This window comes from Callospermophilus lateralis, chromosome 5 (assembly GCF_048772815.1).
Source record: "Callospermophilus lateralis isolate mCalLat2 chromosome 5, mCalLat2.hap1, whole genome shotgun sequence".
Classification (NCBI taxonomy): domain Eukaryota; kingdom Metazoa; phylum Chordata; class Mammalia; order Rodentia; family Sciuridae; genus Callospermophilus; species Callospermophilus lateralis.
This window is the reverse complement of record NC_135309.1, coordinates 42,677,758-42,693,867: the sequence shown is the minus strand read 5'-3', so window position 1 is coordinate 42,693,867 and position 16,110 is coordinate 42,677,758. Positions and strand designations below refer to the sequence as shown.

Sequence of the window (16,110 nt, the reverse complement as noted above, 5' to 3'; positions counted from 1 at the left end):
TGTAGCATTTTAAAAATGACTAGATATAGAAAACAACCTGATTGTATTATAGTAGAGTAGTGGGTACAATATATTGTGGCATAAACACATTATGGAATATTTTTATTTTATTTATTTAAAGAATGTATATTTTTAGTTGTAGATGGACACAGTGCCTTTATTTTATTGGTTTATTTTTTTTTTATGTCGTGCTGGGGATCGAACTCGGTGCCTCACGCATGCTAGGTAAGCATTCTACCATTGAGCTACAACCCTGGCCATGGAATATTTTTAAATTGCCATTAGGGAACAGTTTTAAATTGCCAGTCCCTCCTTCTTCATTGTGGTATGGGAAATTGAACCTAGGATTTCACAGTAGGCAGGCTCTCTACCACTGAGCTGTATCTATAGCCCATTTTAAAAATTTGAGATAGAGTCTTAGTAAAAGTTGTTCAGGCTGGCCTCAACCTTGTGATCTTTCTGCTACTTCTTGAGTAGCTGGGATTACAGGTGAGTGCCATGATGTCCAGCTCTAATTTTTAAATTGTGTTTAAATATACAAAATTTATCATTTTAGCCGTTTATATAGTTAGTGATATTAAATACATACATGGTTTTGTACAAGCATCACTATTTTACTTCTGTTTAACTTTTCATCTTATAAAACTGAAATTCTACACTAAACAACAACTCTCTGTCCCTAGTACCCCAGAATTCTGGGGGAAAATAAAAAAGATAGAAAATGATAAGAAGAGCGTACGCCTGCAATCCCAGTGGCTGGGAGGCTGGGGCAGAAGGATCTCAAGTTCAAAGCCAGCATCAGCAAAAAAGTGCAGTGCCAAGCAACTCAGTGAGACCCTGTGTCTAGTAAAAATACAATATAGGGCTGGGGATGTGCCTCAGTGGCTGAGGTGCCCCAGAGTTCAATCCCTGGTGCCAAAGGAAAAAAAAAAAAAAAAAGAAAATGATAAGGAGGAAATCGTAAATAATAATAAAGTTTAAGAACTGAAGGTTACACATTTCTAAAGACATTTAGGTAGCCCCTTAGAAGATTCTGTTTTATCCTATTTGTAAAAGCTGAGCATAGGTCATAGTGATCTTAAAAACAAGAAATAGGGGCTGGGGATGTGGCTCAAGCGGTAGCGCGCTCGCCTGGCATGCGTGCGGCCCGGGTTCGATCCTCAGTACCACATACAAACGAAGATGTTGTGCCCGCCGATAACTAAAAAATAAATACTTAAAATTCTCTCTCTCTACCTCTCTCTCTCTCTTTAAAAAAAAAAAAAAAAAACAAGAAATACACAAGCCACCTTCCCCAGTCTCATTCCTGCCAGATGAAAAGTTCTTTACACTGTAACACAGCCTGATGCTTACATTATATGATGAGCCTTATGTTTCCCAGAAGACTCTCATGCCTTTTCCATAGACTTTCTCTAAATCTTTCACATGTGAAATCTCAAGAAGTTGAAGTCTAAGTATAAGCCACTGCCTGCTCAGTTTTATTTTGTCCTTAGGGCTGTTCTTCTGACAATAGCAATATTGTTCTTAGCTTATTTACATAGTTTTGTGTATTTATCATTCCGTTTTTATATTAATCACCTTTCACATTCATCTCTACAAAAGTGTTATAAAATATTTACTTGAAGAAAAAGAACATATTTGATTCTTGTTTTCAAAGTAGTTTTATAGAAAAAAAATCACAGGTAGCACTAGATTAGCAAAAACGAATCACTGCACCCTCAGCAAATATAGGATTAAGTTCTTGTGAGCCTCTGGTTACATTTTCACCAACCAATCAACACCTGCTATGAACATGTGTGTACAAATATCTTTTTTAGACCCTGCTTTCATTTCTTTTAGGTATATAACCAGAAGTAGAATTGCTAGATCACATGGTAACTCTATTTAATTTTTTTTAAGGAACTATCATACTTTTATCTAATGGCTGTACCATATTTACATTTCCACTAGCAGTATATAAAGGTTCTAATTTCTCCACATCTTTGTCAATGCTTTTTTTTCTTTTTGTTTTGGTAGTAGCCATACTAATGAATATAAAGTGGTATCTTATTGTAGTTTGGTTTTACATTTCCCTAATGATTAGTGATGTTGAACATCTTTCTATGTACTTATTGGCCATTATACAAGTTCTTTGACCATTTTTTTTGTTGTTGTTTTGATGGTTGAGTTTTTGGAGTCACCTATATATTCTGGATTTTAATCCCTATTCGATGTATGATTTGCAAATATTTTCTCCCATTCTGTGGGTCACCTTTTTATTGTTGTATTGGGGATTCAACTCAGGGCCTTATGTATTGTCAACATACTATTGGAGTCTGTGGCCAGGGTCTACTCACTTCCTTTAGAGTTCAGTTAATAGAGAAAAGTGGGAAATAAAAGGAGTTTATGTCAGTTGGCCAGTCTAGGAAGACAGCTGGTCTGGAAAACTGTCTCCCTGTCTGGTAACAGCTTCAGGATTTTATAGGAGAGAGACTAATCCAGGGGGACAAGAGGTATGCATAAGCATAACAGTCTTGGTCAGTTTGGTGGCAGGTCTGGTGTTGTAGGGTCCTATTGGCTCCCTGCTGGTATCCTCCTAGCATAAGGGATTGAACCAGGCAATTTCTGTTCCCATCATGAGATGATTGCCTGTAGGAAGCTGCAAAGAAGAAATAATCTTAAAGAGAACGGGTCAGAGTGATAAAATGGAGTCAGTCAGGACAATGACTGGATTCTTCTTTAAGTCTTCCAGTTTTAAGCTATGTCCCCAGCATGACTTGTCTTCTTACACTATTGATGCACAAAAGTTTTTAACCTTCATAAAATAAAGTTTATCTATTTTTTTGTTGTTGTTGCCTGTGCCTTTGGTATCAACTCAAGAAAATAGTGTCAAATCTATTGTTGTGATGCTTTGTCCATGTTTTCTTCTGAATTTTATAGTTTTAGGTCTTAACATTTAAGTCTTTGGTCCAATTTGAATTATTTATTTATTTGTAGTACTGGTGACTGAATCTAGGGCCTTGCATGCTCTAGGTAGGTGTTAACCTCTAAGCCACATTCCCAACTCTTGAGTTAATTTTTTTTAAAATATTTTTTTAGTTGTAGATTAACACAATATCTTTATTTTATTTAGTTTGTTTATGTGGTGCTGGATATTGAACCCAGTACCTTACATGTGCTACTCAAGTGCTCTACTCCTGAGCCACAACCCCAGCCCGAGTTAATTTTTGTATATACTTTTAGGTAAGAGTTCAACTTCATTCTTTGATACATGGCTATTTGGTTTTCCCATCATCATTTGTTGAAAAAACTGACCTTTCCCTACTGAATGGTTTTGGCACTGTTTGACATGTATATGAGAGTTTGTTTCTGGGCTCTTTATTCTATTCCATTAGACTACATGCCTATTTTTATTCTAGGACCACACTGTTTTGACTGGAGCTTTATAGTAATTTTTTAAAATCAAGAAGTTTGAATCCTCTAGATTTGTCCTTTTTTTTTTTAAAGATTGTTTTGGCTATTCAGAGTCTCCTGAGATTGCATATGAATTTTAAAATGGGTCTTTCTACTTCTCTAAAAAGTGTAATTGGTTTTCTGCTAAGGAGTGATTGTGTTGAATCTGCAGATTGTTTGGATTGTAGTGGCATCTTAACGTTATTAGGTTTCTAATCCATGAACTTGGGACATATTTTCATTTATTAATGCTGCCTTTAATTTCTTTTAACAATGTTTTGTAGTTTTCATTAAACAAGAGTTTTACCTCCTTAGTTAATTCCTAAGTATTTTATTTTTTTGATTTTATTATATGTGAAATTGTTTTTGTAATTTATTTTTATGATTGTTGTTAGTATATAGAAATACAAGTGATTTTTGTGTGTTGATTTTGTATCCTGTTACATTGCTGGATTCAGTTATTAATTCTAACTTTTTTTTGTGAAAGTTTTAGGGTTATCTACATATAAGATAGCATCTGTGAGCAGAGATGATTTTATTCCTTCCTTTCCAGCTTTGATATCTTTTACTTTTTCTGGTCTAATTGCTCTGGCTGGAATCTTTAGTATTATGTTGAAATAGAAGTGGTAAAGGCATGCATCCTTGCCTTGTTCCTGGTCTTAGAGAAAAAGCCTTATAATCTTTCCCTCTTCATTATTATATTCACTGTGATTTTTCAGATATAGCTTTCATTATTTTGAAGTAGTTTCCTTCTTTAGTTGTTGAGTGTTTTTATCATGAAAGGGTGTTGAATTATATTAGATCCCTTTTCTGTCTTGTGTGTTTTGTTTTTTCCTTTCAGTTAATTGTGGTGTATTACATTGGTCAATTTTTACATTTTGACTTATACTTTCATTTCAGGAATAAATCACACTTTGTCATGGTATTTAATCTTTTATTATGTGGCTGAATTGGTTTACTGGTATTTTGTTGAGGATTTTTACATTAATGTTTATAAGGGATGTTGGCTTGTAGTTTCTTGTGTCCACCTTGTCTTTTTTTTTTTTTTTTTGGTACCAGGGATTCAAGTCAGGGACACTTAACCACCAAGACACATTCCCAGCCCTTTTTTGTATGTTATTTAGAGACAGTCTCACTGAATTGCTTAGGGCTTCGATAAGTTGCTGAGGCTGGCTTTGAAATCTTGATCCTCCTGCCTTAGCCTCCTGAGTCACTAGGATTACAGGCCAGGCGTGTGCCACTGCACCTTACCTTATCAGGGTAAAACTGGCCTCATAGAATGAGTTAAGTTTTCTTTCCTCTTCAATGTTTTGAAAAGTTTGAGAAGGATTAGTACTAGTTTTTCTGGGGGAAAAAAGAGACAAAAACAAAACAAAAAGACCTCCCTTAATGCTTAAATGTTAGGAATTTTGGGCAGAGAATGAAATTAGATGTTTATGCTTAGTCTGCCATCCTTAATAGCAAGTATCTATACATTTTGTCCAATGCAAAAGTTGTGAGTTTGATTTTATAGAGGAAAAATGAATTAATGACACATATATGCTGAAAATACAGATAATTTTTTTTCCATATGAAACAATAGATTCTTTTTTTAATTTTTTTTTTTTTTTGGTACCAGGTATTGAACCCAGCTGCATTTAACCATTGAGCCACACCCCGAACCCTCACCTTTTTTATATATATATATATATATATATAAAATTTAGTCATAGTCGAACACACAGTACCTTTATTTTATTTATTTATTTTTATGCTGTGCTGAGGATTGATTGCACATGCTAGGTGAGTGCTCTACCCCTAAGCCACAACCCCAGGTCCCCTCCCAGCCCTTTTTAATATTTTATTAGAGACAGGGACTTGCTGTGTGCTTAGGGCCTCACTAAGTTGCTGAGGCTGGGTTTGAACTTGCCATCCTCCTGCCTCAGCCTCCTGAGTCACTGGAATTACAGGTGTGAGCCACTATGCCCTGCCAACAATAGATTCTTAAATTCCTTTTTTTTTGGTTAAGAAAAATATGAGTATTGACAATAAGAAAAATGAAACAATTAATATTCTTACAGTTTTTCTTCCTTCCCTTCACTCACATAGATTTTTGTTAGAAATATTTTTGCTAGTGCCTTGTTAAAATGCTTATTACATTTTGTCCCATAATCTTCACTGTAATATTATTTGATTTATATATAAGTGGAGGATTGATTTCTCCCCATTACATTATTTTTCCCATTGCTGTATAATTGATTTTTTCATTGCTTAGCTCTTTAGTATTTTTTTAAATATGTATTTATTTTTTAGTTATAGTTGGTCATAATATCTTTATTTCTTTTATATGTAATGCTGAGGATCAAACCCAGTGCCTCCTGCATGCTAGGCGAGCGCTCTACTTCTAAGCCACAACCCCAGTCCTAGTTCTTTATTTTTTAATTTTATTTTTTGGTACTGGGGATTGAACCCAGGGGCTCTTTACCACAGGGCTTTTTTAATTTTTCGAGACAGGGTCTAACTAAGTTGCCAAGGCTGACCATGAACTATAGATTTTCTTGCCTCAGTCTCTGGAGTCACTGGGATTACAAGTGTGCACCATTGATTGCTTAGTTATTTATCTTTTGTTTTTTTGAATGATAGCAATTTTTTTAATTTGTTCCAATCAGTAAGTTTTTAAAATTTGATAAAATATACATAAGATGAGCCTTACCATTTTAACCTTAAAGTATACTATTCATGATATTTAGTACATCCACAGTGTTCTCCAACCTCAGCACAATCTAATTGATAAAACTGTTTTTGTTACTATCCATTAAATAGTCACTTTCTATTTCTTCTTCTCCCAGTCACAACCCCTTTCTGTCACTGTGGATTTGCCTATTCTGGAAATTTCATCTAAATGTAACATACAAAATTGTGGTATTTTGTGCCTAACTTTCACTTTGAATAGTTTTTTATAGTTCATATTGTAATATGAATCAGATCTTCATTATTTATTTATTTTGAGACAGGGTCTTCCTAAATCAACCGTATTGGCCTTGAACTTGTAATACTTCTTTTTTTTTTTAACATTTATTTTTTAGGTGTAGGTGGACATAATACCTTATTTTATTTTTATATGGTGCTGAGGATCAAACCCAGTGCCTCACATCTGTTAGGCAAGGCTCTACCACTAAGCTACAACCCCAGTCTGAGACATTTGTTTTTATCCTTACCTTTTGGTTATTGTGGATAGTGCTACTATGAACATATATGTAAAAGTTTTTATTTGAACATCTGTTTTCAGTTCTTTTTGGTATATATCCAGGAGTGGAAACTGCCAGGTCATAATATAAGTATGTTTAACTTGTTGGAGAATTATCAAGTATTTAAATTTAATCTCCAGTTCCATACCACATTTCATATGACTGGTAGAAATTTAACCTCATTCATTCCTAAGAGTGCTGTCCCCTTTCTCCTAGCTTGAGTCACAATTGTAGAGTCTTATGCTATAACATGGTATCAGAGGGGGACCTCTTGGGGCATTGGTCAAAACTCAGGCAATCTCTGAGACATCCATGGGATCTATCCGTAAGTTCTCTTTGGATCTGAAAGCTGTCTGCTCTTTATTCTTGCCATAGAGAGATCTCTTGTGAGACTTGGTTCTTTCTCCCAGATATATCAACATAGCCATTCTTTTTTTTTAAATATTTATTTTATTTTTTTTTTTTTTAGGTGTAGATGGACACAACACAATGCCTTTATTTTTATGTGGTGCTGAGGATCGAACTCCGGGTCTCCCTGTGCTAGGCGAGCGCTCTACCACTGAGCCACAATCCCAGCCCCTACATAGCCATTCTTGTTCAGGCCCTTGAACCTGCCTCAGGGCATTAGGGAGCAAAACTTTGGTCCTTCTGCTCTGAAATGTACAGACTCTTTTCCTCTTCAACTCCAGCCCAGGGAAAAATTTCTAGTTTACTTCTCTTCCCAGGCTGGTTTGCTCATATTCTTTCAGGTTAGTATTTGTTTATTTGTTTTAGTTTTAGACATATTTTATTATTTCCACCTAATTATAGGTGAGGGGTTTTCATATCAGAAATTGTCATGTTTTCTTCTCATTATTTAAATTTTATTAGAAACCATCTAACTTTTTAAGTTTTGTTTACACTTATATGATTAATGTTACTTTCAATGTGTTACACCTGGGCTGGAGAATGTTTGGGAATAGTGTTCTCATTATAATACATGATTGAGTCTTTCAAGGGATATTTGGTTTTAAATTCATTACTGCTAGAATGTTGATAAGTTGTGAGATCTAAAAAGAAAAAGACCAATCCAGGCCGATCAAGGTAAAGTAGAACGAGAAAAGAAAAAACACAGGGAAAAAACAGTGAGACATAATTATTTCCACTTCTTATAGTAAAGTAAGAGGAAATGAAATATTCCTTGAATTGAAAAATAATTTTGTGTCTTTCTTGCACTAGTTTTTGACTGTCCTTAAAAATTATAATTTATATAAAAATACATATCCTAAAAAGTATTATTTAGTGAGTTTTAACAGTCATATATACCCTTATAAGCATCACTCAAATCAAGGATATGAAAATTTTTGTCACCTCCCAAAATTCTGTTTTCCCTTTCTAATAATTTTCTTACCTCCTACCCTGTACATCTCCAGAGAAAACCACTTTCTGATTTCCATCATTAATTAGTGTGTTCATTTTTGGTGAACTTGATGCAAATGAAATCATGCAAGTAGTTTTTTTTGTGTGTGTGTTGAACTTCTTTAGGCATAATAGTATTTCTATTTTCTCTGTATATATTTTAGTTGGGTATTTATGTAAACAAGAATATTTCCCTACATATTCATAATAAAAACACCAAAATCAGGAATTTAACATTGATATATTACTACCATGTAATCCTCAGCCCAGTTTAAGTTTTCCCAGTTATCTTTCATAGCAATCACATGTTTTCTTTTATGTTGCTCCTTCAGTCTGGACCTTTATGAGCTTGATTCTTTCTAAGATGATAGGCCAGTTATCTTGTAAGATGCTCCTTAATTGTTTTTTGTAAAATATTGTTATAAACTCAGGATATGGTCTTTGGTAGTTATTTCACAGAACTGATGCTGTTCCCCCTACTCCAGGGGGAGTGTGTAGGGGGAAATACCAGGATTGAATCCAAGTGTACTTAACCACTGAGTCAGATCCCCAACCGGTTTTATTCATTTTGGGACCATGTCTCATTAAGTTGCTTAGGGCCATGCTAAGTTGCTAAGGCTGGCTGTTCTTGAACCTGCAATCCTCCTGCCTCAGCCTCTCGAGTTTCTGGGATTATGGGCGTATGCACCACACCTCGCCACTGTTTTGCTTTTTATTATAGTTTGTAAGGTGGTGTATACTTTCAGTTTGTCTTACTGATGGTATTCACTGTGATTACATGATTAAGATAGTTTTATCAGATTTCTGCACTATAGAGCTACTGTTTTCCTTTTTGTAATTAATATGTACTTTGTAAGGAGTTATTTTGAATCTAGGTAAATAAATCATTCCTTATAAAATTTTCAGTTCTTTTGTTTATATTTGTTTTGGATTCATGTTTTTCTTTATTTCAGTCAGTGGTTTATAATCTCTTATTATCATTATTTTTATGCAAGTGGCAGCCATAGAAGTATGCTATATGGATTTCCTTTCAAGAAGGAGCTTGCTGTTCAGCTGCAAAGAGTATAGTTAGTTGATAGCTTCTGGTTTCAGCATGTTTAGGATCTGCTTCAACTTCAGAGCTGAGGCTAGGCTCTTACCAGGCAGCCAGTAGGCAGTGACTAAGCATGACACACAAACTAGGGTCAGGCTATTTCTCTCCAAAATAAAATTCTTCTAGTGATCATTCTTCTCTGGAGCTCCCTGCTGAGTTGGCTATATATCAGGCCTGCATTGCTGAGGCTCTCCTTGCCTATTCTTACTTCCTTTTCTCTTTTCTTTTATGGATACTAGATTTTCTGCCTAATTCTGCTTCCAATTTCTTTTCTCTTTTACAGTCCTTACAACCCTTACCTCAGTATATTCTATCTCACTCCATCTCAGTGTCTGTTTTTTGGAGGGTCCAACTTATACAATGCTAAACTGTCCGCAATTTGGCCAATGGAGGCCATTTAGAAAGAAGCCAGCTTATGTCCCCATTTGACCTAACCCATCTTTCTTGAACACTCATCCTGCTTTCTGGTACGAGAAGATGTTCTAGGCTTATTTTGAGCCTTCCCTTCTTCACCCTTGGAATCAGCCATTTCAGAGCCTTAATTCCTTTGAAAAATGATATCTGGAAGCCAAGATTTGCTCTAAGAAAGCTCATTGGTATGAGTGTTGTTGTTCCTGGTCCTTCTTAGCGTATAAAGCTAGGGTATAGATACATGTAAGTACATATATACCTACCTACATATATGTAGAACCGTATTTATATCTACATTTATTTTTATATTTATATTAAAAGAATGAGTTTATATTGATTCTTTTATTCCAATACTTGTGATTCTTTCTAAATATGTCACTCCTCTGAAGACAAAAACCTGTTTTCTGTTAGTCTTAATTTATTATTTCATTAGTCCCTTCATATACTACTGACTCTCCATCTCCTCTGCCACCTCCTCACCTATGTGGATACCTTCCTCATCTCCCTGGGGCTCCAACACCGTCTACCAGGCCACTTTCCAGTGTGGATGCTCTTTTACCAGTTTTTTTTTTTTTTTTTAAACAACAACTTTTTTAATGTGGTACTTTTTTATATAGTGCCCTGAATGTGCTACACAAGTGCTCTACCACTAAGCTACAACCCCAGCCAAACCTACTAGTTTCTAAAATCTGTTATCCCATTGATAGAAGTTTTCAGTATTTCTAGTTTTTTCCTATTATGTATAAAACTTCTACAAACAGTCTTGTATAAATCATCTTTTGGACATATTTTTTGTTGTTGGGTCATAGTGTAGGTGTATTTTAACTTTATAACAAATTGCCAATTTTCCAAACTGACTACTCCCTGAAGCAGTCAATGAACATTCCAGTTGCTCTATAGTCTTAAGAACATTTGATGTTGTTGTCTTTTTTTTTGGCCAATACCTTCATTTTATTTATTTATTTATTTTTATGTGGTGCTGAAGATCAAACCCAGTGCCTACGCATGCCAGGTGAGTGTGCTACTACTGAGCCACAACCTCAGCCCCATTGTCAGACTTTTTTATGTGTTCTGTTATGTATGTAGCAATCTCTCTTTCTTGTTTAATTTGTATTTTCCTGATGAATAATGAGCACTTTTTTTATGTGTTCTTGCACTGTATTGCATATTTTACTTTGTGAAGCATCTATTCCTCTTTTTAAAAATTGGGTCATCTGTCTTTATTAGTGAGTTATAAAGTTTTTTATGGTAGTATTACAAATAGTTTCTCTAATTCTGTGACTTGCCTATTCATTTTTTTTTTTTCAGTAGTGTCTTTGGTTAAGCAGAAGATTTTAATTTCTGTGTATATTTTTTGGATTTCATCTAAGAAATCTCTGCCCACCCTGGGATTGCAAAACTTTCTTTTATGAATTTGAGGTTCTACTTTTTGTGTTTAGGTATATACCTAAAATAATTTTCAGATGTGGTTTTAAAATAGTCATCAGTTTTATTTTTTTCCATAGTTTTTCCAGTTATTCTGCCATGTTTATTGAAAAAACTTTCCTTTGTGCTTTGAGAGAGCCTTGGAACCTTTATAGAAAATTATTTGTATGAGTGTTTCCTGTCAACTTTGTTTCAGTGATCTGTTTGATACTTAGGCCACAGCTATACTATCTTGATTAGTAAGTATACCAAGTTTTGATGTCAGAGTAATTTCTCTGTCTTTATTCTTTCTAAAGATTAGTATTTATATTAAATAAATATAAATAAATACTTTGGCTATTCCAGATTTTTTGCATTTCCATATAAATTTTAGTATTTCCATATGAATTTCAGAATTATTTTCAGTTTTATGAAAAAGCATGTAGGAGTTTTAAGGTTTAATTGAATCTGCAATGCAAATAACTTTTATGACAGACACGAGTAATATTTATTGAGTAACTAGCCAGGTAACCTTTATAAGTTAACTCATCTGGAGAACTAGAGAAATTTGTAGTTTGGAAATGGTATTTCAGCTGATCCCTGAAGGGAAAATAGAAATGAGCCAGGCAAAGAGAACAGAAAAGGGGGTTCTAGAAGCAGGAATAGCATTTAAATAGCAGAAGGGTATTGTCGGGTCATTCTAGGTCACGATACAAATATTGAACATATTTTTAAAAAATACAAAATTAACAGAGATAAAGGAATCCCTAAAGTTGGATCCAAACAAAAAATATACCCAAATTGAATTTGAAATGATCTTAATGAAAATGGAAACATAAAAAATTTGTGGAATACAACAAAAGCAACATTTACAAGGAAATTAATAGCTTTATATGAGGAAGAAAAGCTTAAAACCAGTGATCCAAGCTTCCCATTTTAAGAAGTGATAATATGGAGAGTAAAATAACCCAAAATTAGTGAAAAGAAAGAAATATAGCAAAAAATCAATGAAATAAAAGATAGCATACAACTGAGAAAAAAATTAAAAATAAGTTCTTTAAAAAGTTCAATAAAATGCATAAGCCTCTAACTAGACAGATCAAGGAAAAGAAAAGAACACATTAACAGCATCAGTATGGTAAAAGGGGACAACACTTCAGATTCTGCATTCACAGAAAGAATGATAAAGGAATACCGTAAATTTATTTGATACCAATAAATACTACAGGTTGGATCATGCATTCTGAATGGAAGTGATATCATCTTAAGGTGACAAAAATTGATTCTTGGGAGACAAGATCCACTGAATATCTTGATGTGTAAGACTTCTTATAGAAATAGTGGGGCCAATGGCTCTTTAAATTAGACCTCAACTCTTGACTTATAAACTTAGGGAACTGTCTAAATCAGAATCACCTCTTCCTACCCCAACCAAATTATGCCTATTCAATTCTTTGATATATTCAGCATATATCTATTGTGTTTGTTTATTGATGTTCCACTTCCAGTGAGGGTTTCTTTTTTTTTTTCCAAGTTTGGCTCCTGAGTTCTTTTGATATGACTCTTGTAGTGTCTTGATGAATATCTTGCTCACAGCTTTGAAAAATATTCTAGCTCATCTTGTATATTTCATGCTCTAGACTAGGAATCAAACATTCTTTCAGTATACTACAATTGATTTTTAATGGAAAACGGTTACTAGGAATGTTCTCCATTATTGGATATATCAGAGGGTTCTGAAGAGTAGAATTATTCTGGTTAAATGTTGGGCATAAAGCAGTATGGTATTTATTCATTCATCAGGTATTTATTAATTATTTATTATGTGCCATTCTCTCTGATGCTGGAGATATAATGAACAACACCGACAAAGACAATATCTTTAGGAGCTTACCCAGGGTTCTTGTAACTGTTGCTAATGATCTTGACCAACACTTCACCTTTTGTGATTTTCTTCATTTATTAGATTACAAAATTGTACTCAATGGCTTTTAGTGTCCTTAGTTTAAAGGTTAAGGATTCTGTTTTTGTTATTGTTGTTGTTGTTTATCTGTTTTTTATTTCCAGGCTAATTCATTGTTTGTGGTATCCTTTTCTCTCTTTTCCCTATCCTCTTACAGAGATGACAGAAGAAGAGCAGTTTGCTCTGGCTCTTAAAATGAGTGAGCAGGAAGCTAGAGAGGTGAATAGCCAGGAGGAGGAAGAAGAGGAGCTCTTGAGAAAAGCCATTGCTGAAAGCCTGAATGTAAATATGCTATGCTGAAAAAGTTTGTGGGATTTATCAGCAATGTTTTTTGACTTATACATTGTTATAATTGCATTAGGAACTAGCTATGGTATTTTATAGAGTTTTCAACTAACAGATATTTCCCATAATAATTTTTAATATCCATGTTGAATTGTTGGTTAACCCAAATTGAAATATTTCATAAATACTTGAGTTTTCTTCTACCCACAGCTTTTTTGAGTCTGTCGCTTAAAAGAACCATAGCAAGTTGACAGCTCCCAAAAAGAGTTAGAGAACACCAAGAATTCCAAAAGAAGCAAGATCAGATGTTTACCTCCCCTGATTTGTGGGGAGAACAAAGGAATGGGTAGTTTTTTAAATAATGTTAAGTTGTGATTTGAATATGTACAATTCAAATTATTTTAAATATTAAGGTACTTGCCAATGGCAGGTTCTGAGCCATCCTTGATTTTTTGGTTGTTGTTATTTTGAGATGGGGCCTTGAAATGTTATCTAAACTGGCCTCGAACTTGCAGGTTCACGTGGTCTTCCTGCTCAATCTCCCAAGTAGCTGGAACTGTAGGCATGTGCCACTGCACCCAGCCCAAGCCATCATTTATGCCATTCGCCCCTCGTATTTGAAAAGGGAATAGTATAGTGATCTAGTATAGCACTTTGCACATAGGCATTCAGTACATGTTATGGAATTCATTTGAATTGAGCATCTACATGTTGGAGAAGAAAAACTCCTAGGGGCAGTGGCTTCCCCTTATTGTCCTTCCTGTGACTCTTCATATATAGCTGTTTTAATAATAAATCTGGTCTGGTGTGGGATCACTTGTTTCAGACTTGCCGGCCTTCTGATGCCTCTGCTACCAGATCTCGACCTTTGGCCACTGGACCATCTTCACAGTCCCACCAAGAGAAAACCACAGACTCTGGGACCACTGAAGGCATGTTCTGGTTCCTTCTACTCATCAACTATAACCATATCACAGGGATCTCATTTTGAGAGTAGAAATGCCCAAAATCCCTTTGGTGATGTTAAAGAGGTTCAAACAGAAAGTAGTTGAGATCTCACTAATATCCAACGTATTTTTATCTCCAAGGAAAAACTAACCTTTGGTTAAACCCAAAGAAGAGCTTTTCTTACCCACATTTTATAATTCTTGGTAAGTGATAGCTTACCAACCCCTCTTAATTAAAAAGTTTGTCCTTAGCCCTACTTTTTCTCAAATACCTACAGGCATATGGCAGCTGGTACCTCCATCACTGTTTAAAGGCTCACATATCAGTCAGGGAAACGAGGCTGAGGAAAGAGAGGAGCCTTGGGACCACACTGAAAACACTGAAGAGGAGCCGGTCTCTGGCAGCTCAGGAAGCTGGGACCAGTCAAGCCAGCCAGTGTTTGAGAATGAGAACGTTAAATGTTTTGACAGATGTACTGGCCACTTGGCTGAGCACACAAAGTGTGGGAAGCCACAGGAAAGTACTGGGAGGGGTTGTGCTTTTCTCAAAGCTGCCCAGGGTAGGGGGGACACATCTAGGCACTGTCTGCCTACTCCAGCAGATGCCAAAGTTCTTCAGGACACTGGGGGAAATGTGCACTACTTCTGGGGTATTCCATTCTGCCCTGCTGGAGTAGACCCTAATCAGTATACCAAGGTCATTCTCTGCCAGTTGGAGGTTTATCAAAAGAGCTTAAAAATGGCTCAGAGGCAGCTTTTAAAAAAAAAAGGGTTTGGGGAACCAGTGTTACCTAGCCCTCCTTCTCTGATCCAGAATGAATGTGGCCAAGGAGATCAGGCTAGTGAAAAAAATGAAGGCATCTCAGAAGATATGGGAGATGAAGACACAGAGGAGAGGCAGGAGTCTAGGGCATCTGTCTGGCACTCAAAACCCAAGGATTTCCAAGAAAGCCCAATTAAAAGCTTGAAACAGAAACTTTTGTTGGAGGAAGAACCAACAACCAGTCATGGTCAGGTAAGGGTCAGTGATGCTGTAATTAAGGATGATTTATTCACAGATTAAACAAGGATTATTTTAGCTTTTTGTATTTTTTGTGGTTCCCCCCAATGATTAAAGTAATACATGCTCTCTAAAGAAAATTAATAAAGTACAGAATATAAAGAATACCTATAATCCCACCACCAACAGGCAATCATCACTATTTCTATACATATAAAATATAATTTTCTACTTAATTTTTGAACAAAATGAAGACTGTTCAGTGTAAACTTTTTTTCCTTTCTCACACCTTATGGTTTATTCTAGGTCTTTTCCTATTTATTAAATACACTTGAAAACATTCTATCATATGGGTATATCATAATTTATTATTCTTTAAAAATTTTATTTCTAAAAAGCTACTTTTGACTAGGTAATATTCACAGGGACAAAAATTCAAAAAGATGTAAATTTAAAAATCTTGTCTCTACCCTCCAGCCAACCATTTCTCCTCTCTGGACTCAATCTGTGTTACTAGTTTCTGGTACATCCTTCCAAGGAATTTATATACTATAAGTATTATACACATTCTTTTCCCCACTGTTTTTACACAAATAATAGCATACTAAACACTTTATTCTGTCCTTGCCTTTTAAATTTAATGTCTATGAGATTGTGTTATAATAGTACATAATGAATTTCTTCATTTGTTAATCTTTTTTCTTTTTGGATGTGGAATATACCATGTGTGAATGAATCATAGTTTGTTTTATCCAGTAATGGTCTATTAGTGAACATTTAAGTTCTTCCAATATTTCCTATTACAAACAGCACTGCAGTGATTTTTCTTAAACATTTCATCCACATGGAAGATATTTGTAGGATAATCTCATGTTGATATAGCTGGCAGATCAAAGGATATCTGCATTTACAATTTTGTTAGATATTGTCAAACTTCCCTCCTTAGAAGT

General features: G+C 34.9%; 1 protein-coding gene across 1 annotated transcript in view; it reads left to right on the top strand.

Annotated features, from left to right (window-relative positions):
- Window positions 1-16,110, top strand: part of Uimc1 (ubiquitin interaction motif containing 1) — a 119,746-nt gene that overhangs the window by 46,079 nt on the left and 57,557 nt on the right. The window contains exons 4-6 of the mRNA XM_076855839.2: window positions 13,086-13,210; window positions 14,040-14,145; window positions 14,439-15,175. Of these exons, the coding sequence (XP_076711954.2) occupies window positions 13,086-13,210; window positions 14,040-14,145; window positions 14,439-15,175 (968 nt within the window). The remainder of the gene's footprint in view (window positions 1-13,085; window positions 13,211-14,039; window positions 14,146-14,438; window positions 15,176-16,110) is intronic.